The 23,399-nt window shown below is 55.2% G+C and overlaps 1 protein-coding gene across 2 annotated transcripts in view; it reads right to left on the bottom strand.

The window, feature by feature from the left end:
* Positions 1-1,429: 1,429 nt before the first annotated feature.
* CAMK2A (calcium/calmodulin dependent protein kinase II alpha) overlaps positions 1,430-23,399 on the bottom strand; it is a 33,988-nt gene continuing 12,018 nt past the window's right edge. The window contains exons 4-19 of one of the 2 annotated variants that reach the window (XM_032124814.1): positions 22,864-22,918; positions 22,538-22,603; positions 20,967-21,039; positions 20,497-20,599; positions 19,915-19,998; positions 19,226-19,320; positions 18,715-18,837; positions 17,903-17,986; positions 16,528-16,570; positions 14,766-14,806; positions 10,152-10,184; positions 9,018-9,066; positions 7,652-7,727; positions 6,741-6,835; positions 6,144-6,381; positions 1,430-5,931 (exon numbers count right to left, since the gene is read on the bottom strand). In XM_032124814.1, the coding sequence (XP_031980705.1) occupies positions 6,149-6,381; positions 6,741-6,835; positions 7,652-7,727; positions 9,018-9,066; positions 10,152-10,184; positions 14,766-14,806; positions 16,528-16,570; positions 17,903-17,986; positions 18,715-18,837; positions 19,226-19,320; positions 19,915-19,998; positions 20,497-20,599; positions 20,967-21,039; positions 22,538-22,603; positions 22,864-22,918 (1,253 nt within the window). In that variant the 3' untranslated portion in view covers positions 1,430-5,931; positions 6,144-6,148. The remainder of the gene's footprint in view (positions 5,932-6,143; positions 6,382-6,740; positions 6,836-7,651; positions 7,728-9,017; positions 9,067-10,151; positions 10,185-14,765; positions 14,807-16,527; positions 16,571-17,902; positions 17,987-18,714; positions 18,838-19,225; positions 19,321-19,914; positions 19,999-20,496; positions 20,600-20,966; positions 21,040-22,537; positions 22,604-22,863; positions 22,919-23,399) is intronic. The other variant, XM_032124815.1, reaches the window with a different exon arrangement.

The following is a 23,399-nucleotide window of genomic DNA, read 5'->3' as shown; positions in this document are numbered from 1 at the left end:
CGGCCACAAAGTACCAGAGAACCGGGAGAACTTGATGCCTTCCCACAGCATGGAGTTGAAGCTGCTCTGGGCTGACCAAGATGGTCCAGTCTCTGCATGTTTCTCAGCTTTTCCTACCTACATGGGGTCATGCCATATTCCCCAAATCCCCACTGCAATCCTGGGATCCTCAGTGCTCTCCCTTGGCAGCTGCCATCAATCAGCACTGTACTGCAGAGCGATGGGAGGGATGGAGCCGAGGCTGTGCCAGGGGATGTGGTTGGGAGGCAAAGCTGGCAGTGAGGGAGGACACCAGGGGCAAAAGGCACTGGGGCAGTGGCACATCCGGAAGACACGTGTCCTGCGCCATGCGTGGCTGCCCGGGGCTGGGGGGGATGCAGCAGTGGGAATATTCCAGTGCTGACACCTGCCGGGGCTGGGGCAGATGGCAGGAAGAGGGGGCAAAGGGGCACCCCAGGGCCTGGGGTGGGGCAGGAACAGGGAATGTGGCAGCCCGGCTCCAATCCCCCTGAGGTACCAGCCCACCTGCACGGGCAAAGCCCAGCAGGTGCCCCTGCGAGCCCCCCCAAAATCTCCCTGGACTTGGCTGGGGGTCCTGTGCCCCTCACCCTGCAGCACCAGCTTCCTCCAAAGTCCCCCAAACTGCCCAGTGGTCACCACCACCCCCCATCTAGCCTGAACACCTGCTGGGGGCTCCCAGACACCTGCAGCCCCCAGAGCCCTGTCCCTGGGAAAAGGGCCGGATTGCAATGAGCTGGGTCTGGGCATGACACTGAGCTCCCTGAAACCCCAGAGATGCTGGACACCAGGGGTGGGCCATGTCCAGAGTACCAGCATCCTGCAGGCAGCAGGATACCTGCAGCCCCTGCCCAAGGCCTGGTCCCAGCCTTAATGCTTTCGAGGACAGGAGTGTGGTGACGGAGGGACAAGGGGGTGGCAGACGGTCTGAGTCACTGCAGTGACGGAGAATCATCCGTTTCCATGCTCAGAAGTTGGTAGCTATTTATTGCACTTGAACACCAAGAATAAAACTGACACTCGCCCTCCCTCCCACACCCACCCTGCTCCCCGTCCCCCTCCACCGCCCACCCCAAACAGAGCATCCGATTTGAGCAGTGATCATTCTGTTCACAGCCGCAGGTTCAAAAAAGACAACGGAAAAGGAAACAAAATCAATCCTCCCCCACCCCCCCCCCCCCTAAGTTCCCACTGAATCCAACACGGTCACACTGCTCAACAGTTCGAGTGCACTTACAAAAAGAGAAGAGAAAGGCTTCAGCTGCAACCGTACAGACGGACAGACACGAGGGGACAGGCAGATACCCCTCCCCGGGGCCTGAATTTTTGTTACGTGACAAAGCTTGGTATACTCTTAATTATAATATATTTTTTGCAATCATCTTAAATAAATATTTCCATAGAGATTTCCTGTAAGTATATATATTTTATATATATATATAATATATAAGAGAGAGAGATAGATCTCATTTTTTTTTCCTTAAACCACTGTTAACATATTTTCCCTGCTTGTCCAAAAAATGTTACAAAAGCCCTAAAATTGTGCAACAGTTAGAAAAAAGGGACAACAATCCAAAGAAGGAAGGAGCCACTCGATACAGTCCCCTCCACTGCTCCCTCTCTCCCACTCCCTGTTGATGACCTGCACGAGGGAAAGAGATTCAGATGAATCTGGTGGCAGAGTGGCCACCAGCCCCTGCTCTGGTGTCCCCACAGCCTGCTCACGTCTGTGTTTCCCTGTCTGATACACATGGACTGGGACCTGCACCTTGGGACATGGGCAAGGGTGAGGTCTCTACTCTGCTGGCTGGAGGATCTGTGCAGCATCAAGAGCGTGGGGTACACCATGACGTGTCCTGTGCTGGGGAAGAAGGGTCAGTCTGTCTCCTGGGGTGGTCAGAGGAGGTTATGGGATCTCCTGCTGGCAGACACCTCTTGGTCCATGGGGCTGTGTGGCTGCCCTCTCACACACGGCACTGCAATCCCACCATGGGCTGCAGAGCCCACTGGGAGCTCCAAGGGGGAGTAGATGACTGCTGCCTGCTCCAGCTTCTGGGGATCCATGGGCCATCCATGGGAGGAGAGGAAGGTTTGGGATCAGACAAGGGTTTGGTGCCTGGCAGAAAGGGCACTTCATGCGGGTTTTGTGGGGAAAGAGAGCTCTCCCAGCTGTGCCTGGCTGGGGTGAGGAGGAGGGTGCCTGCTCCTCCGGCATAGAGCAGAGGCCCAGGAGTGACCTCTTGGTCTTCCAGAGGGGTTGCATCAGCAAGATGTGAGAAATTACGATGTTGCCCGTGGACCTTGGCAGCCAGGAAGGGAAAACAGGCAGCTCCCAAGCCCACTTGTGGAGCTGGGAACTCAACACCACTACAGCAAGTGCTCCCAGTTAGACATTCCCTGTGGTCTGGAAGAGGTGGAAGAGAAGATGAGTTTGGAGGACTTCTGAGTTTGGTTTGACCCAGACACCAGGAGACCAAAGGAGAGGAGTTCTGTCTGTGCCAGTAAATGAAACATGCCATAGCCTGATCTCCAGCCTTGAGGCTGATGGGACTGGAAGTCCATGGTGGTAAACTCTATCCCAACAAGGTGGCCTTGTCCATGTTGCTTATTAGGAACATCCCTGGACCTTGTCATTCCCAGAACCATGATGGGATTGTTGGGGCCGTGCCCGTTTGCAAGTGTCAAGGACAGTATCAACAGCTTAAAAGTAGAGATGTAACAGCAGCATCCCTGGCTCTTCCAGCCAAAGAAGGATGGTGAAAACTTATTTATATAGCTCTCCTGCAAGTTTAGGAGAAATTAACAAATGCAAAGGAAGACAGAGACAGATGTTTTCCACGGATACTGAAAGAAATGGTGGTGGTCCATCAGTGCTTGCTGAGACGCTCTGGAGATACAGGAACCTGCTCTGGAGAAGCAGGGCAAGGTGGGGCAGAGACACCAGGCAGGACAGACCCCTAAAGTGCAGGTGCTTAATGCTGCCAGCGTGGGCATGTTGGGAAGTTGAGTCTTCCTTGGTCAGGCTGCAGCTTGACTGGAAGACTAGAAGGAGTTTAAACTTCAGACTCTGCTTCCCTTGGAAAGGAGTGTTGCAAGGACATTCAGCTGCCTCCTGGGGAGATGACCTTAGGGAAACCTCAAGGAGAAGAAACTCTCTCCAAGAAGATGCCTCAAAGCCTTCCTGGGAGCCAAGATGCTTCTCCCTAGAAGTGACTGTGGGTTCTCAGTGAAAGGAGATTGTATCTACCCCATCTCATCTGTTATTCCCAGCGAATCCCACCACACCCCTAGTCCCAGTCCTTTCTCCAGTAGCAGCTGCTGGAGCAGCTTCACTCTCACAGCCCACCCAAGGTCCACAGCTATCAGCAGCTTCAAAACCAGGCTGAGATGGCATCTGCCCTTCAGCCCCCATGCAGAGCCCTGCTGCGATGTCTCCATCATCATCCACCTTATACCAATTCCCAAAAATCCTCTTGACACCTGGAGAGCTTGGACATCAGAAGGTGGATGACACTGACCGCAGCTGGCTTCAGAGCCAGCTCTGGAGAGGGGGAGAGAGAGAACTGTGAAAGAGCTGAGTCCTTCCTTTAAAAATTAAAAAAACTTCAGCACTACATGACTACAGGAAGAAAAACAGATCTGTAAAAACACCCAAACTCTACCTTAAAAGTTAATCCTTTCCCTGTATGGATCTCCCTGCTTTGGGGAACTCTTGCAAGCCTGTGGTGCACAGGTCCACAAAGGGCATGGGGACCCCCACAGGCACCCACGGATCAGCTCTGTGATTTGCCCCCAAAAAAGCATCTCCTACATACATCACCAGCAGCCATCGCACTGCTGGCACAGAGGAACACACCAAAACACTTCTCAGGGCCTGTCCATGCCCCAGCAGTTTAGATTTCTTCTCCTCCATCCAGTGGGAAAATATTTTTGCAGTCTGCAAGGATGCAGCTGCATTTGGCATGGTGGCCGTCCCTGCCTCAACAGAGAGCAAAGCATTCAAAACCACAGAAAAGGCAAAATACACACTCAGAATTTACATGGAGGAAACATTTCCTCTTTTTTTTTTTCCTTTTTTTTCCTTTTTCTTTTTTTTTTTTTTTAGGTCCAAAACAAGCAGTTTTTGTTCATTTCTTTGTTTTTCAACACACGCACCGTCTAGAAAGTTAAACACCATGCAGACAAAGAGAGTGGAGCTAGAAAGTACCCCGGGGCAGCAGTGCTGCAGAAGCCTCACGTCAGTGAGTGAAGAGGCTCCAGTCGGAAAAAAAGAGAATGCGAAATGGAAGAACTGCCGGAAAAACACCCACCCTTGGACCTCTGCCTGATGGCAAAGAGGTGAGACCAACATTCCCCTTCCCGGCCATGTCTTCTGTCCTGAAAGCCACGTGCTGGTGGCACTCCCAGAGCCACCGCTGTGGTTTGCTCTGCAGGAAGACCCATGGGGTGTAGGAAGGCGCCATGGCAATATGGGTGCCCCTGGAGGTGGGTGCCTCTGCCACCCAATGCTGTGGGACAGAATGGGACAAGCCACCACGGTGTGAGGAGGGGACTGGCAGCCGTGGGACCCCTGGCAGAACAACCCCACTTCAAATGTAAACGCAATGAAAAACAGCAATCCCCGAAAATCCCCCCTCCCTCCCCACTTAAACAGTTGAATGTTTCTAGTTATTACATAAAGATCCATTTCAGCAAATACTCAAAATCAAGTTACGAAATACACGGTAGGTTGGTTTCTTTTCCCTATAAAAAGGCATGCGCTCAAAGGAGAAGACAGCGAAAGGCTTGTTTGTTTTTGCCGAAGCACAATCAGATTCTGCAGTTTGTCACTAAAGCTTGCATTCCTTGTTGTCGCTGGAAGGAGTCACATGGAGGTTTGTGCCCCGAGCCAGCAGCCAGCTAGGCTGCCCCTGTCCCATCCTGGGAGTCAGGAGCAGGGGAATACCAGTGCTGTGGCGGGGGGGCAGGGGTGGGTGCTGGGGTAAAGGATCCAGGCTGAGTGGTGGGTGAGCAGGAGGGCGCAGGGGCAATGCTACCGCCTGGATATGGATGGGAGAGCCCCAGCTCCCGTCTGTGACGATGTGGTACTGTGAAGCAGTTGTCTTTCTCATCCTCTCTTCTCCCAGCATTGCCAGTCTCTGCTCCAAAGGGAGAAGGGAGGAAGGAGGGAGAGCATCCTTCTTGGCACAGCAGCTGCCTGGAGCCAGGGTGCAAACCTACTTGCTCTCCTGGGAAGGAGCCAGCCTGCGCTGGGAAGGGAAAAAATACAGACAATCTTTACTCACCCATCCAAACACGGCCCTCCTTGCACAGGTACACGTGAAAAATGGACTTTGCAAATGGATTGAATTGCAGTTCCCCGGCCGAGGCTGCTGGGAAGCAGGAGCTCAGGTCAGGAGCAGGCGGAAGTCATGGTGGCAGATGGGGACCTTGAGAGCAGCAAAGCAAAATCCACCAGCACACAGGGAGGATGCAGCAGAGAGCGGCTCAAAACTGCCCTCCTCTTCCTCAGAGGGCTTCCAGCAGAGGTGGGGATGGAGGCGGATGATGAGTCTGAGCCCAGTTCAGGAGATGTGCTGGGTAGTGAGGGGGCCCACCGACGCTATGCAGCCGATGAGGGAGGCCTGTACACCTGCCAGATGCTTGGGGTTAAGTTCATGGTTTCTCTTTTTCTGGTTCATGCAGAGGAAGGGGGCCCAGCGCCATGACCCCGGCAGGGTGGGGGGTTTGATGGGATGCTTGCGCTGCACTGGCGGGGCTGTCGTGTGTGTGCGGTGAGAAGCGAGGGGTTATTCCAGCGGGAACCAAGCAGCAGAGCCAACAGCCAAAGTCCCGTAGGTGAACATGTCGGAGGAGGTCTCCCCTTGGTAGTCAGTCAGTGACAAACCCAACCCGGGCAGGGCCGCGCTTCAGCTGCAAAACACAACCCAGGAAGAGCCGAAATTTGCTTTGACCATCCCTTTGGCAGAGCATCCCTCTCCCCTCATTGCCATCTCACAGCAATCAGCCACCTCCTCCGCATCACGGATCCTTGGGACAGGATCCCACGTGCTGTGAGCTTCAATGCTGCAGCGAGCCCCCACCCAGCCCTCCTTATCCCCTGTGCCCCGTCCCCGGATGCTCACAGGGCTTACTGCGGTAGGACCGAGGGCGCGCCAGATCTGTGGAAGTGAACAATCTGCCATTTGCCATCCCGGCGGTGCCAGATGCGGGTCTCCTCGGACTGGGCAGTGCGGGGGATCCCTCCGGAGTCCACGTACTGCGTGATGCGGATGTAGGCAATGCAGGCGGACTCGTCTCCCATCAGGTGGATGTGGGGGTTCAGGATTGTCGTGTGCACAGGCTTGCTGTTCCGGGACCACACTGGAGAGGGGACAAGCACAAGGGGATTTAGGCAGGGGAAGGAGTTTGGGTGGCTCTTGCCCAGGGTGGCAACAATGTGGGAAGGGGAGACACTTGTGTTATGCTCTCTGCTTGATGGGGCTGAGTAAATACTGTACATGTGGGTTCAGCATGGGCTCACCTAGAAAACAGCTAACCCAACAACTCCTCTACAGACTCCTGGCCCCAGCTGACCTAACACCTCCTACTAGGATCCTCCAGATCAACCAGAGATGCTCCCACAGCCACCCTAACCCTATTCCCTTCAGCAAATTGATGGAGGTCAAGACAAGTACATGGGAGGAGGGAGGGGTCCCTCAGAAAGCAGGTGAGCTGCTTACGGTTTTCGAAGTAGAATCGGTGGAAATCCAGGCCTTCCACAAGGTTACCCAGAGCCTCGGGCTCAAAAGCAGTCATTCCAGGGTCACACATCTTCCTGGGGAGCCGGGAAGGAGAGAGAAAAGGGAGAGGTTATCTCACCACTTCTGGTATGAGAGCCTGAAGAACCCAAATGCCTCCTGCTCAGGATGGTTCCTTCAGGATGAGGAGTGTCTGCACCAGTGAGTAATTCTTGCAAAAATGTGACCTCATCCCTGCATTCTGCCCAACCCACCTCAACTCCTGCCCACTTGCTGCAGCCAGGACCCCACCAAAGCAGGGTGCATTCTCCATCAGTCACCCTCTGCAATTAAAACTCCTCAAACATTGCCATCTTCTTTACAAGAAAGGAAGACATCAGGGAAAAAACTCGTGTTATCTGCTCTGTATCAAAATATGCCTGCTGCAATCCTCTGAGGCAGGGACAAAGACCTGCACTCACTCAGACATCACTAATTAAATCAGCCTTGGACACAGAAGAGGTGTACTCTGAACAGCATCAGCTCAGCAAGAAGAAATCATCTACGCTTCAGAACAGCCTGTGGCAATCTGGATATAATGGATTCCATGGATGCAAACACTTCTTTCACCATAAATCACGTTTACAATTATTCCTCTTTCTGCAAACCAAAAATTGGGCTCATCTGTGACAGTGAGACCAAAGAGCTGTGGTCAGCTGAGCAGGAGAGCAGCATCAGGCTTGGAAACTGATGTCCCCTTCTCTTGCATGGTCTCCACTCTCCCCCACTACATCAACCTGGTCACCCTGCCCCGGGCAGCAGTGAAACCTCCTGGGCAGTATTGTAGGAGTCCCAGACCCCGGTCTGGGAGGCTGAGCCCTCACCCAGCCCAAACCTGCACTGGGCACACTCACGTGTAGGACTCGAAGTCTCCATTGCTTATTGCTTCAATCAGCTGCTCTGTGACTTTAATGATTTCTTGCTTCCGTACTGTTGGTTCAAAGAGAAAAGGGAAATAAAAGCATAAAACAAACCAGAAGTAGTTGCTGGTGTTACCATATTGGTGAGAGATCTTTGTCTCATCAGAAAAAGACCACAGGATGTGGGGTGACTTTGGAAACTGTACAGGGAAAAAGCAGGAGAGTGACTTGGGATAGAGATGTGTGGAAGGGCTCCTCATCTCCAGATTTTCAAAGTCAGGGAAAAACTGAAAACTTCTATAATTTTCCAAAGAGCCAAAAGGTTAATCACCAAGTGGGAAGCTACCCTCAGCCCAAAAGTTGGGACAGGCTGGTCTTGGCTGAGAAGTGTTGCTAAGCGGAGACCCTTTACCCCATTAACTCACAGCAGAGGCCAGCTAGGGCAAGCTGGACCAAGGATGCTCTCACCTCCCTCTGAAATGGGAGGACAGGGTCTCAGCAGGGAGGAGAACAAGTAAATGACGTGCAGCCACACCGGGAGACACAAGAAGGGACCCAGCAAAGGGCACAGACCTGTGCATCTGCTGCCAGGGATTCCAGGCACTGCTGGTTCATCTGGGAAGGGATGGGCTGCAAGAGCAACTTTGGCTCCCAGGGATGCAGGAGGAGCTGTCAGAGGTAACCCTGGGCTTACTGACAATGCTCTGCTTCAAATGCAAATTGGCATCATGCTTGACTTTTTTCCCTTTGCATTGTGACTAATGAAAGGAGAAGGAGCGTTCCTAGGAGTTGTCCAGAAAGGCGAGGGAATCCCATCACTTCCTGGGCACCACCTGCCTCCACATCCAGGCTCAGGGAGCCCCTCTCCAGGAGGATGAGTTGTCCCATTAGCTCTCATGTCAGGCCAAAGTCCATCTTACTTTGTGCCGAGATCACTTCATCGAGAGACTTTACAAATTAACACCGATAAATTATTCTCTGGGTTATTCTTAGAAAGCTGCCTCTGGCAAGCAGGCGGGCGGCAGACGGGGATTTCCCCTGAGGCTTTTCCCGAAGGGACATTTATTTTAAAAGAGCAGCTGGGCTGCTATCCCTGCAGATTTCTGCCATTTCCACACCCGCTTTCAAGGAACATCCCTGTTCACAGGAGCACCCTGCTCCTCGCCAGCAGTGCCCCAGCTGCTTGTGTCAGCAACCCAGCAGTGAAAACACCTGAGGAGTTAAAGCAACTTCTTAAGGGCCCTGAGGCAGCTCGATGGTGGTGGGTTTTGCTGTAGCAAATATCTCGTGAGGGGCGGCCAGACCCATGGGCAGCCCTCCTAAACAACCTGCCCACCTTCCCATGTGCCCCCACTGGTACCTTTGGTGTCTTCGTCCTCAATGGTGGTGTTGGTGCTCTCCGACGATTCCTGAGCAAAGAACAGAAAGGAGAGATGGGGTGGTGAGAAGGGTCTTCTCCCTGTGACAGACGGAGCTCGTGTGTTCGACAGCCCCCCGAGTCCGACCCCACAGCGCTCAACTGTGCCAACAGACAGAAACCAAGGAAAACGCCAGCAGGTCCAACCTGTCCTCAACCACAGCTCTAGGGCAGCACTGGCAGAGCCCTCCCTGACCTCCACCCCTTGTCGCCAAGGGCACAAGAGGTGGGCTGTGGAGGGTCTCGTAGGAACGGCGCTGCCTTTCCTACCGACACCTGTGGGGACAGAGATGGGGGCAGGTCCAGGGGCCATGTGGTGGGTTCCTAGGAGCGTTGCCGGAGGGGCAGGGAGAGGGGCTGTGCAGGGGTGGAAGACACCATGTTGACTGTACAATAAAGAGAGAGATGTACAAATTAACAGCGAGGAGGAGCTGGGATGAGAAAGAGGGGACTGTGCAGGAGTGAGAGACCACACTGACCGCAGAGTAGGGAGAGAAATGTACAATAAAACAGTGCTTCCAAGACCCACATGGACCACTGAAGGCTGAGACACAGCTCTTTCAAGAAACAGCTGAGCACTACACAGATTTGGGGGGAGAGGGGTACTGACCCCCCGTCTCTCTCCGGGAGCCTCATCAAGGCAACTCTGCTAGCGGAGCTAGAGCAATGGCTCTGCTAGCTCTTCCCAGCAGAGCCTTGCTTGTGTATTACCCAGAAGACCCCGATGTAGGTTGGCAAGGTGTCCCATGACCATACAGTCCCCGCAGAGGCATGGAAGGTGTTTCTCCAAGGCTCCTTGGACCGATGCAGCCTGCAGACCTGAGTCAGGAGAACTGGGAGAAACGGCATGAGAACCCATCAGCAAGAACCAGGGCTGGCTTCCCACCAGCTGGTGGCCAGCAAGTGCCTGCACCAACCCTGTTAATGGGGTTTGTGGGTGATACGGCTTTGAGGATGTTCCCTCCAACCCCTCTGTCCCTTCTTCCCTACCCCGAGGTAACCTCCAAAAACGGGGGAAGCTGGAACATGTGGAGAGGCCCAGCAATATCGGCATTTAGGAAGACGAAGGACACTCACCATTAACTGAACGCTGGAACTGGACTTTCTTTTCTGGAAAAACAAGGAGAAGAGATGGAACAGGAAGAGACATAGAGTGAGAAAGGCTGAGAGCTGCACATGAAAGGCAGCAGCTCCTGAGCCACCCTTCTCAGTCCTCATGGAGGGGCAAACGAAAGGCGCCGAGGGACTCGTTGCTCCTGTGGGGATGTGCCGCCGGCCGCAGTGTTGGTGGTGACTTGTCAGCTCCCTCTCCACATTCCTGGCAGCACCTTTCTCTCCTGACCTGCCACAATCTCTGGGGCTGCTCATCCCAAGGACCTGGCTAGTCCAAAAGGGAATCCTCTAGGAGTCAATGACCGCTCTGGAGGCCTGTGACCAGGCCAGCAAGCTCACAGGAACAGAAGCGGGATACTGAAAAGCTAAGGCAGCTTCACCACAGCCCTGTGCCCAGCGTGAATGCTGTACTGACTTCTCTGGACCTGCTCTGGGTGCATCTGCTGATGGCACTGACCGGTGTGGAGATACTTCTTCAGGTTTAGCCTAGGACTAGACCAGTCCTGAGCTGACTGGTTTAAGGCCAGCCAGGCCTTAAGGCCTCAAGGCAGGCCCACAGTGTGGGAAGCAGTCCTGAGCATAGCTCCAGTGCTTTATATCAGGACTCCAAAGAGAAGACCTGCACATTTATCTCCATCCTTGACCACTACCACTAGGCTTTAAGGTTTTGGGGTTGGATGACCTCATAGCCACTCTTCTGCTTGCAATCCCAAACTATTTCTGGACTCACCTTCCTTACTGTGCTCTGCTCCCCATCTCCATCTTTAATTTAGCTACGAGAAAGGGGGACATACATGCTGACCTCATACCCTTTCTGCACCTCTGGCTCCCAGGGAATGAATCCCAGTGTGCGTCAGGGAATACCAATGTGCAGAAATCAGAATCTGCAGTGCCAAATAACAAAGTGCTGTACCAGCATATTTAACGAGGCACCAGCTGTGCCTGCCCTGCAGAGGGAAAAGCAGCACACACTGTGCAAATCTCTTGGAAAAGTCCATGGAGCAACCCATTAGGGTGCATGGGTGGGCTACAGCATAAAAACTGATGATTTCCATTCCCCCTCATTGTTCCTTTCACATCCTAATTGGCTCCCACCAGCATCCTCAGTGAGCTTCTCCCTCTGCTACCGCTGCTCTCCCCGTCCTCACTAGGTCATAGAATGATGGAATCACAGAATGGTTTGGATTGGAAGGGACCTTAAAGATCATCCAGTTCCTAGACCAGGTTGCTCAGAGCCCCATCTAACCTGGCCCTGAACACTTGCAGCGATGGGACACCCACAGCTTCTCTGAGCAATCTGTTCCAGTGCCTCAACACTCTCACAATAAATAATTTCTTTCTTATATCCAGTCTAAACCTGTCCTCTATCTGCGTGAAGCCGTTCCCCCTTGTTCTATCACTCGATGCCCTTGTCCAAAGTCCCTTTCCAGCACTCTTGTAGCTCCTTTAGGCACTGGCCCATCTGTCAACTCTCACCCTTCCTTCACCAAAAAAAAGACATCCTAAAGGGCAGAGCGAGCTGCGGTATTTTGTCAGGAACCTCATGGAGAAAGGGAGCTACTGGAGCTGGGCTGTTGCAGGAAGGACTGGCAGCTTCTGCTACCCAAGGACATGAGACGGGGCAGCAAACTGCAGAAATTTCAGACGCAACAGAATGCAACACAAAGCAGTGACCGCGTCGAGTCTGGACATACAGTAACAGGATGCGACACGGGCAGTGAGCTCATCAGTTTAGGACGGGACAGGATGCGACACGGGGCAGTGATTCCATTAGTTTACAATGGGACAAGATGTGACACTACACAGGGCAGTGAAAGTATCATAGCTGCTGGGACGAGAGGACCTCCCATGGATCCCAGAGCAGGGCTCAGGGGGGATTTCTGGTCCCAGGAATGCTTTTAGTAGGTGAGGAACCTCCTCAGGAGGATGAGTTTCAAGCTGTCTGAGCCTGGGCTGGCACCGTGCTGGTGTTGGAGGGCTGTGCAGACAGGCCAGAGGGCAGCTCCAGCTGCCTGCTGCCCACCAGCACAGCTTTGGGCAGGAAAGGCAGGGATGGCTGCCTGGGACCTGCCTGCTCTCATGAAGATGGCTAGTCCAGCATGTTACTCCAAGTGTGGACACAACTCTTCTGACAGTGACCCACACCACGTGGCCCTGCTCTAAGCAGGCAGGACCATTCCCTTCCCACCGTCCCAACCACTCAAGGCAGGCTTCCAGGTTCCTACCTTGGTTTTCCAGCCAGTTAAAGAAGTTACCACTGCTCAGCAGTGTCCTGACATCTGCTGGTTGCCCAGTGGGCCATCAGAGCTTCACCCACAACACCCAGCCTCCCTGTGCCCCCCTGAATGAGTCATGCTGCGGGTCCCCCCAGGCTGAGCATGGGAATGAGAGGTGGGGATGGTTATGCTGAAGGTGGACAACGCAAGGAAGCTGTTGGGAGTGAGCTTGTCTCTACCTTGTCTTCTCCTCCTGCACCTTCCTGGCCATCTAGCCAAGATGTCTCCCCTTTACTTGTTGGAAAGGGGGCAATAAAAAAGCAAATCCATTCTCAGAGCTTGTCCACACTCTTCAGAGGAGTGCTGGTGAGTAGATTGTACTCAGAATGAAGCCTCATGATCTGCTCCCTTCTCACCAGCAAGGGCTGAGGGCTGGGGATGCAAACCAGCCTCTCTGATCCCGCTCCGAAACCAGACTCTCCTCACTGAGTTTCAGTGATGAGCCAGAAGGCTGTTCACCCAAATAAACTATTTTCCTACAATCGGAAATGCCTCTTTTCCCAGGATAATGTCTGCCGTCAAAGCTCCTTCAAAGTCCAACAGGGAGCATCATTAGCAAGTTGGGCTGGCAAATGGTTGTCTACCTCAACACAGAAATTCAAAGCTGTCTCTTTCTGCTGGAAAATTAGATTCAGGACTGTGCCTGATGAAGCCTCTTCATCCAGCAATCTCTCCTTTAATAGCTTAATAATGCATCTTCTGTTTGCTCTCACCTGTGCTCCAGTAACCTGTACCAAGTCAGTACTACCTGTGGTGTCACATCTTAGGTGTCTCTCAGAAGCAGCTGAGACCTCAGAGCAGCAGAGGACAGGCCAGCAGTGGCTGGCACTTGGAGTGTTGTGACTACCATGGGATCTGCCAGCAGCAGACCTATTAATTCTGTCCTGGGAGTCCCATGAAATCCTGACAGCGCAAAGTAATGTTCTCCCAGAGCCATCCAGGCCATCAGCTTCATGCTACAGAATAACACTGCATGGCCAGAGTGGCCTCTTGTGGAGCTGAGCTCAGGTTTGGAGGGTTGTGCATGGTCTCAGTCCTTGCAGGTTTCTCCTGTCCCAGCTGCTGGGTCTGGGAAGAGTGGGAGAAAGATATGCCATCCCTAGACCTCTGGCTTCACCAACCATTCGTACTCAGGAAGGAAGAAGGTGGCTGAGGGCTCTGCTCTTCCAAAACCCTGCACCCGTCACAGCCCAAAAGCTGGGTCCCTGCAAAAGGGCGGGAGAAGGTTCTGCAGGTTCTCCCAGCAAAGGGTCCCTATGGAGGAAGGAGAGCAGCCACTCTGCAGTTGGGCTCCTAAAGCTCTGCCTGATGATGGAGGAGGTCACCACGATGGAGGATGTCACCACGCCAGCTCTCCCTTGCCGAGTGATCCATTGTATTCATGAAGGGAACAGGTAAGGAGAGAAAGACCCTCGCATGGACCATTCCTTCCTGCAGGAGGAGTTTGACAGAGCTCAATAAACACCGCTATCCATCACATCTCCATGTCACCAGAAGCAGCAGAATTTTGCTGCCTCCTGGAGCCGCCTTGTCCTGGAGCAGAGCTGCGGCCCCACCTCGGAGGGCCTGATGAACCTGCATGCTCTGCAGGCCAAGAAACGAGATCCACTGAGCACCAGCTTGTTTTTAGAGAATCACCAAACTATTTACTCTGTCGAAGCATCACCATGTTTCTTTGCTGTCTGCACTGGGCACAGGGGACAAGCAGCACTGCCAAGGGGGTTAAAAGCACCCATGTGTCACCCAGCAGCACACCAGCCCTCGGGACAAGATAGGACAGGAATTGGGGCCAGTCTCACCAGCTGCAGCAGGACCCCCATGCTGAGCGAGCAGGAGATGAGGCCACCCATCCCACTAGATGGCTGCTGTTGAAGCCGTGGTTCTGGGCTGCAAAGCTGCCTCCTCCTGTCCCCTGTCCCGGTGCAGCTTCTGCCTCTCCCCCTCCCTGGGGGCAGCGAGGGACAAGCGCATTTTGCCGGCAATGAAACAGCAGCGAGCTCCCGCCGGGCACCCTCCAGCACCAGCCCACTCCCCGCGCCCGCTGCGCTGCAAAGCCTCCTGTGCGCTGCCTGTCCTGGCAGGAGCCCAGCCGGTGGCACGGGGACACACCGGGACAGCCGATCCAACAGCTGCCCTTTAAAGTGCAAGGTGTCGCGGGGACTGCACTGACCACGGGCACAGCCCGGAGACCCCCACCGCCAGCAGGGCATGGAAACGCTCACCGCCGGCACGGCACAGAGACCCCCAGCACCGCCCCAGCAGCAGAGCGGCAGGCAGCAGAGGGCACCGGGGGTGGGCTTACCTTCACGCCGTCATTCTTCTTGTTGCCACCACTTTTGCCTCCTGGAGAGAGGAGGAAGGAGATTAGCAGAGCCAGGCAGGGCACCAGGACCAGGAGGGCGAGGATCAGCAGCATGGTGCCGGGTGCCAGGGCGGCAGGACCCCCAGGAGCGGCTGGTGGGGTTCTTCTTCTCTCCGGCAACCCCCGGTGCAACCCGTGGGAGCTCAGGGGCGACCTTGCCAGCACTGTCCTGTCCTACCCCAGTGGCTCTTGGCCAGGGGCATGACCCGTGTCCTATCGTCACGCCAAGTCCCTGGGGCGGCTGGAGGGGGCCGGCTGGGCTGCCCGGCAGAGGCGGGCTCTGGCCGGGCGGTGCTGTTGACCCGGCGTGGTGCAGTGTGGAGAAATGGGCTGCCCGCCTGCCGCCCTCTAATTTTAGCCCCATGCTGCCGGGATCATGTGCTGCCGGCCCGCCGGCCCGACAGCTGCAAGCCCGCATTTTGACAAGGATGAAAAGCAGGCGCCTTCCCCTGTGCCCACCCACCGCTGCCGACACTGCCCCAGCCCCCCGGCTGCACAAACCAGCCCACTCCCCTGGACCCCCAGCGCAGGGGGGATCGGTGGAGCCCAGTGCCTGTTGCCCACCAGCCCTGCCGTGCCCGGGGAAACTGCTGAGCCCTCGGGCCGTGCGTGGGATGGGCAGCACTAGGAGAGATGCTTTTGAACTTCCTGCCTTTTGATGCTTCCTGTCCGCCTCTCCCGGCCTGACATCGGATCCCCCCAGCTGCTGGACTCCTCCAGGGCCCGCCACAAGCGCTAAATGTGTCAGCACGATCCCCCCACGACAAATGCAGATACCAGCCCTGGCCACAGCCCTCTGCCCTGGCACCCCTGCCCACCTGCTACACTTGACACTCGGGGAGCCTCAGCAAAGCACCCTGAAACACCCAACTAACCCCAAACAGCTGCCACCAGCCAGCTCAGCAGCGTGCAGGGCTTGGCTGGTGTGCCCCAGCCCTGTAGCACCGCCGCAGGGCCATCCCCAGCACTGGGGAGGGCTGGAGGTGACAGCGGGTGGATGAGCTGTGCAGTCACATGGCTCCATTTGGTTCCATGCCTGGGGAATCGCCTGTGAAATCCCATCTGCAGCGAGGTGTCCCCAGGTGGAACAGCTCTCAGGGAGAGCAGAGGGGCTTCTGGCTGCACTGAGACCTCTCCAGTGCACAGGCTGGGCTGCCATGCTCGGTCCTGTCACCGCAGCAGCCCTGGGGATGTAGGGAGACAGGAAGAGAGTGGGGACTCCTGCAGGATTAGCATCCACCTGCCTGGGGAGGGACCTGAGAGATCCTGCTGCCATCTGCCTGCAGTGGCACCCAGGGGCCTTTCCCTACTCCCGATGCAGAGGATGCTCTCCCTGAGCCACAAACGTCTCTAGGAGGACACAAAACCAGCTGCTTGAGCTCTGGCTGCCCCCAGCACCCACATCCCCATCCCAGCACAAGCCAGATGGTTGGGTGCGTACAAACCCCAAAGCCCTAAAGCATTGTGGATCACTGAGCCTCAACTAGACACCTACTCTCTTGCATCCCAAGCCAGCAGCTAGCCTGGAGGTGCCAGGCGGCCTCTCCTGGAGGAGCACCCAAAACCACACATCCCCAGAGGCACAAGGCTGCAGCTTCAGCCTCCCTGTGACACATGAGGCAAAGCCAGCTCTCCAGGGACCCTACAGATTTGCCCTGGGTATCCTGTAAGAAAGAAGATGAGTCCCAGAGACAGCACCTACCAGAGAAGTTCCTGGTGGCCAGCATGGTGGTGAGGATGGCTCCCTGAAAGACAAGGAAGGCAGAAGGAAAGGGTGTGCTGGGCCTCGGCCCCCTGCACCCTGCTGCTCCCCCCATCTCTGGGGGAGGAAAGCCCTGCTCAGCACCTGTCCCCCAGCCACTGGAAGGAAGGAAACTGGCCCACGGACTGATATTCTCCTCCTGCCATCAAAAGCAGCTCTCAATACCTGACCCCCTATCCCCAGCACCAGGGCATTGGGTTGCATTCTCCAAAACTGCCTTCCCTCCAAGATTAAAGGGATATTAAATATCTGCGGGGCACTTTTCAGTCTCATACTACCCTGTCCTAGATGAAGCACAACCCCACTGACTTGGGCCGGCAGCTGGCAACAAGGGGACCCACTGGGAGGGGAACAGGATTTAATTGTGATTAAAGCTGTGCCAGCTCAGAGCAGCAGGGCAGGGATTGCTCATGGGAGCCACGCAAAGATCATCACCACAAAACAACATTCGTAAAAATCCTTCCCCTTCTCCAGTTGAGTCTACTAACTAGTTGCTCAGCGTATAATGAGATTACTTTGGACTAATTGCTTACAGTAATGGATTACTATTTTGAAGCGCATGCCTGAACTAATTTGATTACTTGTCTAGCTGAAAAGTAATAATAGTTTATAGCCAGTTTCTTTGCTTGATAATCTTGTTAGTAGCCTGCAGCTGTACTGCTCTGTGCCACACTGTGTTCAGGCCTGGAGCGCTGATGGCTCCGGCTGTGGCACAGACCAGCCTCATCCTGCTCTGCAGGAGGCATTGTGATTTCCAGAGCCCATTCCCAGCGCCGTGCTGCCGGCTCAGGCTTGGCAGCACGCAGGAGATAGGTGCCTCAGGGAGGTGCTCAAGCATCAGGGAGATGATGATTTTAGAGGGGTCCAGGCTGTGGCACACAGTAGCATCCAAGAAGGGAAAGTCTGTGTGGCTGCTGGGGTGGGTGAGCTTTTTGTCTGTCTGTGGATCACTTTATTTCTTGGCTGCAAAGTGTCTTGGCCATCAGGCAAAGGGTCTCACTGTGCCTCTCAGGCCCGTGTCCAGCCCCAAAAAGAAGCTATCTTGACAATGACTCCAGTGGAAAAGTCCTCATCCCAGTGTCCAGTGTGACTCAGTGCTTTCCTTCACCATGGCTTTCTTCGAGCAGTTGGGAACCCCAGCCAGATGAAGCTGTCACCCCACTCAGTCTCTTTCCCCTTTTTCACAATGGGGGTCCCCAAATGCCCATCACACCCACACCACTGCCCAGAGACACCACCCTGTCGTTTCCCACACAGGGAACAAGCCCATCAATGACCTGACTGTGCATTTAGCAGCCAGCTTGGACAGAGTTACCTTCAGCTTCCTCCGGGCGTTGAACTTCTTCAGACAGTCCACTGTCTCCTGCCTGTGCATGCATGATGCCACAGTGGCACGGTGCTGGGGGGAGAGAGAGCTGGCTCAGAGCAGTGCTGGGGGGAAGGGGCTTCCCCAGCCCCACTCTCACATGCACACACACGTGGAGTGTGTGATCTCCCATGGCCGAGGCACAGGCAGCAGCAGCAGATGATAAAAATTTAATGGGCAGTGGGAGATCGAAGCTTTGGAGTCAGCAGGATCTGCTCTGGTGGTGGGGTTGTGCGGAGAACTGGCCGCCCCCTGAGTTAACCCCTTGACTGACCAGCCATGTTTAGCAATGTGCTCAGGGTTTGCACGTGTGGTTAAGCCCAAGGTCTCCTCCTGCCTTTAGGATCTGATTCTGAGTGAGAACCAGCAGCTGAAACAGTGGGATGCAGTGAAGGGTGGAGGGATTGCTGCTGGGGTGGATGGATGGATAAACACGAGCCTACTCCCATTGCCTCTGAAGAAAGATCCCCCAGCACAGCGTGACACCGAGAAACCAGCCTGTCCCCACCAGGGCTGGGAGCATGTGTGTCCCTCCCATCACCAGGTCCCCCAGGAACATGCTGTTTGCATTCACAAGCTTTTGTCTGCTGTAAAACCTCGGGGGAAATGCTCCTGAGAGAGCACTGGGAGGAACCGTGCCAGGAAACCATCTTCCCAGGATGGAGATAAGAGCTGGCAGCATGTTTGATAATATGTGATCCCCGACGAGATGTTCTCCCCTTGTGAATCCCCACATCTCTCTATCTTTGGGCCCAACTCACCGATATCCAGGGGTGCTTCAGAGCCTCTGCTGCTGTGATGCGCTTGGATGGGTTTATGGTCAACATCTTGTTGATGAGATCTTTTGCTTCAGGAGTGACCGTGTCCCACTCAGGGGAGGGGAACTGCCAAAGCAAAGGGACCAGGGTGAGAGATGGCAGAGAGCCCCTTGGCACTTGGGTTGCTTCTCCTGCAACTTGGGACAGGTTGGAGAAATGGTAGCAACTGGAAAGAGCTGCCAGGTAAAAAACTGAAGAGCAGGAGTGGAAGAAGAAAGCTGGAACATTTGGGACAAGACCTGTCTCTCCCACAAAGTGGGAACATGAAACATGCCAATGTGTGCGCCTGGGCATGGCAACATGGCCAACACTCTGCGACCAGGGCAGAGGAAAACACTTGTTCCCACCTGTCTGAATTTGTCCTGGCTGCTCTTCTAGAGCAGCAGGCTGCAAAGCAGGGACAGCAGGAAAGAGAGGAGACTGTGAAAGGGGGCAGCAAGACAAACCCACTCACATCATAAGCCCCAGCCTTGATCTGCTGGTAGAGTCGGTGTTGGTCTTCATCCCAAAAGGGTGGGTACCCAACCAGCAGGATGTAGAGGATGACACCTGCCCAGGAGAGGAGACAGGATCAGTGGGAGAGAATTCATTGCTGGAGGCCAGAGCATACACAGCCTGGGGACTGGTCAAACTCAAGCAGAGAAACAGGTATTAGGGAAATATGAAGATTTGCTCACTGTTTAAAGAGCAAAAGGCTTGGTGGGTCCAGCTCTGTGCTAACGTGCTCAGCACCTGGGGAGGTTCAAGGCTCTGGCAGCCCACCATGCAGAGCCCAAAGTGGGTACCCTGGCAGGGGTGGGTGATGATTCCTCCCCATCGTGGGTGGAAAAAGGCTCCCCTATGGCTGCAACTACATGGAGGCATTGCCTGACTCCACCAGCACCGCAGGGAAAAGAGGCAGCACATCCCCTGACTGAGAGCTTTGGGTACATAGCAAGGGGGCTGAACCTTCAGAGAAGGGTGCCACCGGACTGGGCGAGAGTGTGTTGCCCGAGGTAATGTGCCACCTCTTGGGTAAATCCTCCACCCTGACCTCCCTGAGATATGACTGGCAACTGCGACGTGGGGCATGCTGGATGAACATCCTGCCTCATCCCGCCCAGCCCAGCCCGCTCCCGGCATTCCAGCCCCGGTCTGACTTACCGCAAGCCCACAGATCCACGGCTTTGCCATAGGGGTCCTTCCGGAGCACCTCGGGGGAGAGGTATCCCGGAGTGCCGGCGAAACCTGGGACAGACAGCCCGTCACGCCCGCCCTCAGGCAGCCCCCGTCCCCGCACAGCTCAGCAGCGGGGAGTGGTCCCCGGCCGGGCATAGCGAGAGCCGAGAGAGCTGGCACATCCCGACCCGGTGGGACAGACACCCTCCTTCCAGAACCGTGTGTGACTCCCGAGGGCAGAGCAAACTGTGTCCTTCTGCCACTGCCAAACCCCAGAGGGTGCCTACGGCTGGAGTGCTCTGCTGTGCACTTCCAGCGCTTGGAAGAGGCTTTCCTCCCACCGGTCTGCCCCTGTTGCCGGCTTGTCCATCTCACCAGGACACCTCGGTAACTCACAGAGTCCCTGTGGAGCTGTTTGCTCCACATCAACCTGCTCATCCACTGTACCTCCTGGGCTGGTGCTCCTGGGACTCTCCCGTGACCCTGGGCTCGGAGTCCTGGAGCACCCCTGAGCTAACATGCCAAGAAGGGCTGGAGGATACCCCACCTCAGGCCAGTCCTACTCACCAAACCACGCTTGCTGGTCCCCTTCCACCTCGATGGCGAGGCCAAAGTCAGCCAGCTTGACGGCAGCACCCTTCAGCTTGGATGCCAACAGCAGGTTCTCCGGCTGCAGAAGGAGATGGGGGTTGGAGAGGAGTGAAAACCCCCCAGGGGCTCTGCTACTGGCAGGGGGAGCTTCCCAGCACAGCACAGAGGAAGCTCTCAATGTGCTCCCTAACTGCTTTGACCTGCTCTTTGTCCTGGTGTCGCTGGATCCTTAGGGGACCATGGACTGCAAAGACCTCCCTACCCCATCTCCCTTTTTTCATTTCGCTCCGGAGCTGGTCTTTGCTCTGTGGGTTTCCCGCAGCCCTACACGTGTTCCTCCCTGCTGTTTCAGCAGCCCTGAAGGACTCTGAGCATTGTTCCACAGTGTTTTGCATCACAGATGGGGTCCCCTGTCCTCCCACAGGCACTCTCCCTGCAGCTCCTACCTTCAGATCCCGGTGAACCACCCCCATCTGGTGGCAGTGCAGGACGGCCTCCAGGATCTGCTGGATGCAGTGGCTGTGGGAAAGAGGAGAAAGCTCACACAAGTGGCCTGCGAGTTTTGTCAGACACTTCTATTCTAATGCATTTCACCCTTCTCCCCATCACACTTCCCACCAGCAGCCCTGCAGCACCGCTCAGCATCCCCCTCCACCAAAACCCACACACCTGTGGAGAGCAGTTCTAACCCAGTAAGAACCCAACAGAGCTGTTGGGCACCCAGTAATGGTGAGCAGGAGCTTAGGGAACACAGCTGAGCCTGTGGGGACCCCACAGGAGCAACACTGGAGGCGGGGAGCTGCAGACCAACAGTGGAACAACAATGCCAGCAAAGACTTGGTCTCCAAACCCAGGCAGAGCAGATGTGCTCTGTGCAACCTTTGCTCCAGCCCCACTTCCCTGCTCTCCTCTAATGCAGGTGGCTCTGCTGTGTCTGCTTGCTTTATATCTAGTTCATTACATTCCAGCTCTGCTGCGTGCGTGAGACAGGAAGGGAAAAAGACAGAGGCGCTGATCGCTTCTGCTCCAAAACAGCTTGTGTGCAAGGCAGAAGGTCTTTATTTACATGTATTTTATTTTATTTGTGTGACACTAATAAGTGGATGGGCTGTAAGTGGATTCAGTGCAGGCAGCCCATTAAATGAGATTGTTTTCTGCCTAGAAAGAGAGGATATTTCCATGCAGAGAGGTAGTGTAGAGTTTACCACCCCCTTGGACATACATACAAGCTATGATTAGCCTGGGGGTACAGCCAAGAGGCACAGTGATATCTGGAGATTGGAGAGGGCCAGATCATGTCCCCTCAAAAGAACGAGACTAATACTGTCCCCTGGTCGAGCTGCAGTGGCCAAAGGGGTGGCTGAAATGGCTCTGCAGCAGGGTATCTGGAAAGTGCCGGTGGGAGTGTGGAAGGGAGCAGAGCTCCAGCACAGCCTGTCTTGACTGCTCCTCCTCACTGCTTTCAAGTGGTAAATGCCAGAGAAACACTTGCAGATGGCTGGAATGCAGCTCCAAGGGGAAGGAGTGACATCCACAGGGTGTCCGTTCTATTGTGGCCCTGGCTGGGCACCAGCCTGGTGTTGGGTTTCCTTCCTGCCAGCCTGGGGAGCCCTGGTGCCCGCAGACCAAGGAATCCTGATGCACCCAGACAAGGGAGCCCCCAACACCCTGCTCATTTACAGTGAGGTCAGATGTTGGCTATCCCAGCATGCTGGGGAATGAGGGTGCTGTGGGCACTGGCTGGGAGCCATCTGATTCTAAGTGCAAACCAGTCCTATGGCAGCACAGGCACTTCTTGGCACAGGAGTTGAGTGAGTTAGAAAGAGCATTTTGGGTGGGTTTGGGTTTTTTTTTGCACCACAGTTCTGGTCTATGAGTATGTGTTGCAGAGCGGCTGTAAAACACCTCCCAGCACAGAATGAGCTGGTGCTGCAGAAAGCCAGTCGTGTAGGACCCTGGGAGGGAGCAGCTTGTGGAAGAAGGGGACGCCTGCTGTCCCCTCCACAGCCCGGCTCACCTGGCATCCGCTTCGCTGTAGTACTCCCTGGCCACAATGTCCTCAAACAGCTCCCCACCGGTGACCCTGCGAGAAGACAGGGGGTTGGATTGATTGACAGCACACTCAGCCCTGGCAAGCCCCCCAAAAATGTCACTGCACCATGCATGGGGGGAGAATCGGGGGTGCAGCACTGCAATCGGGGGTGCCCTCTGCCCGGCTTGGGGGACCCAAGTTTGGTTCAAACCCAGCCTGCAGGAAGGGCTCGGGTGAGGTGAAGGTTGTGTCACCCCGGGGGAAGCGGGGAGCTGCCCGTGGGCTAGGGCATGCAGTGAACCATTACTCACAGGTCAAATATCAGGTAGTGGTGGCCCTCTTCGGAGATGCTGTCATGGAGCCTCACTGTAGCAGAGACAGAAGGGTTATGGGGTACACCTGGCTCCCACCCCACTCCCTGGGAACGCCTTTGCTCCCCTTTGGGCACAAGCAGGAGCTGGGGAAGGGCACAGCAGGGCTATTCCTCTTGTTATTGCCACTGGCTGGGTGGGGGTCCCTGCTCACCAGGGGACCCCTGCCATGGCCCCAGCCTGGGGCAGTTGTGCGAGGCTCAAAGGTCACATCCAAATCGGGGACTGCTCCGGGGCTGTGCCTAGCCAAGGTTCCAGGCAGCTGCTGGGCTATCTTGGGCACTGGGCAGGCTGCAGGCATGGGTGTCCCCAGTCCCATCAGGAGAGGTGCCCGAGGAGAGGGAGAGCTCAGCAGGGAGCTGAACTGACAACTCTGGCACTCAAGGGCCTTTTTGTATTTTCTGCTCATGACCTTCCTTTTCTCCTTGGAAATCTCCAGAGGATGAATTTCCCCGTCTCCTGGCACCCTCTCCCCT

Source organism: Corvus moneduloides, chromosome 15 (genome assembly GCF_009650955.1).
Source record: "Corvus moneduloides isolate bCorMon1 chromosome 15, bCorMon1.pri, whole genome shotgun sequence".
NCBI classification, from domain to species: Eukaryota; Metazoa; Chordata; class Aves; order Passeriformes; family Corvidae; genus Corvus; species Corvus moneduloides.
The sequence above is the reverse complement of the archived record's forward strand: the minus strand, read 5'-3'. Positions and strand labels throughout refer to the sequence as shown.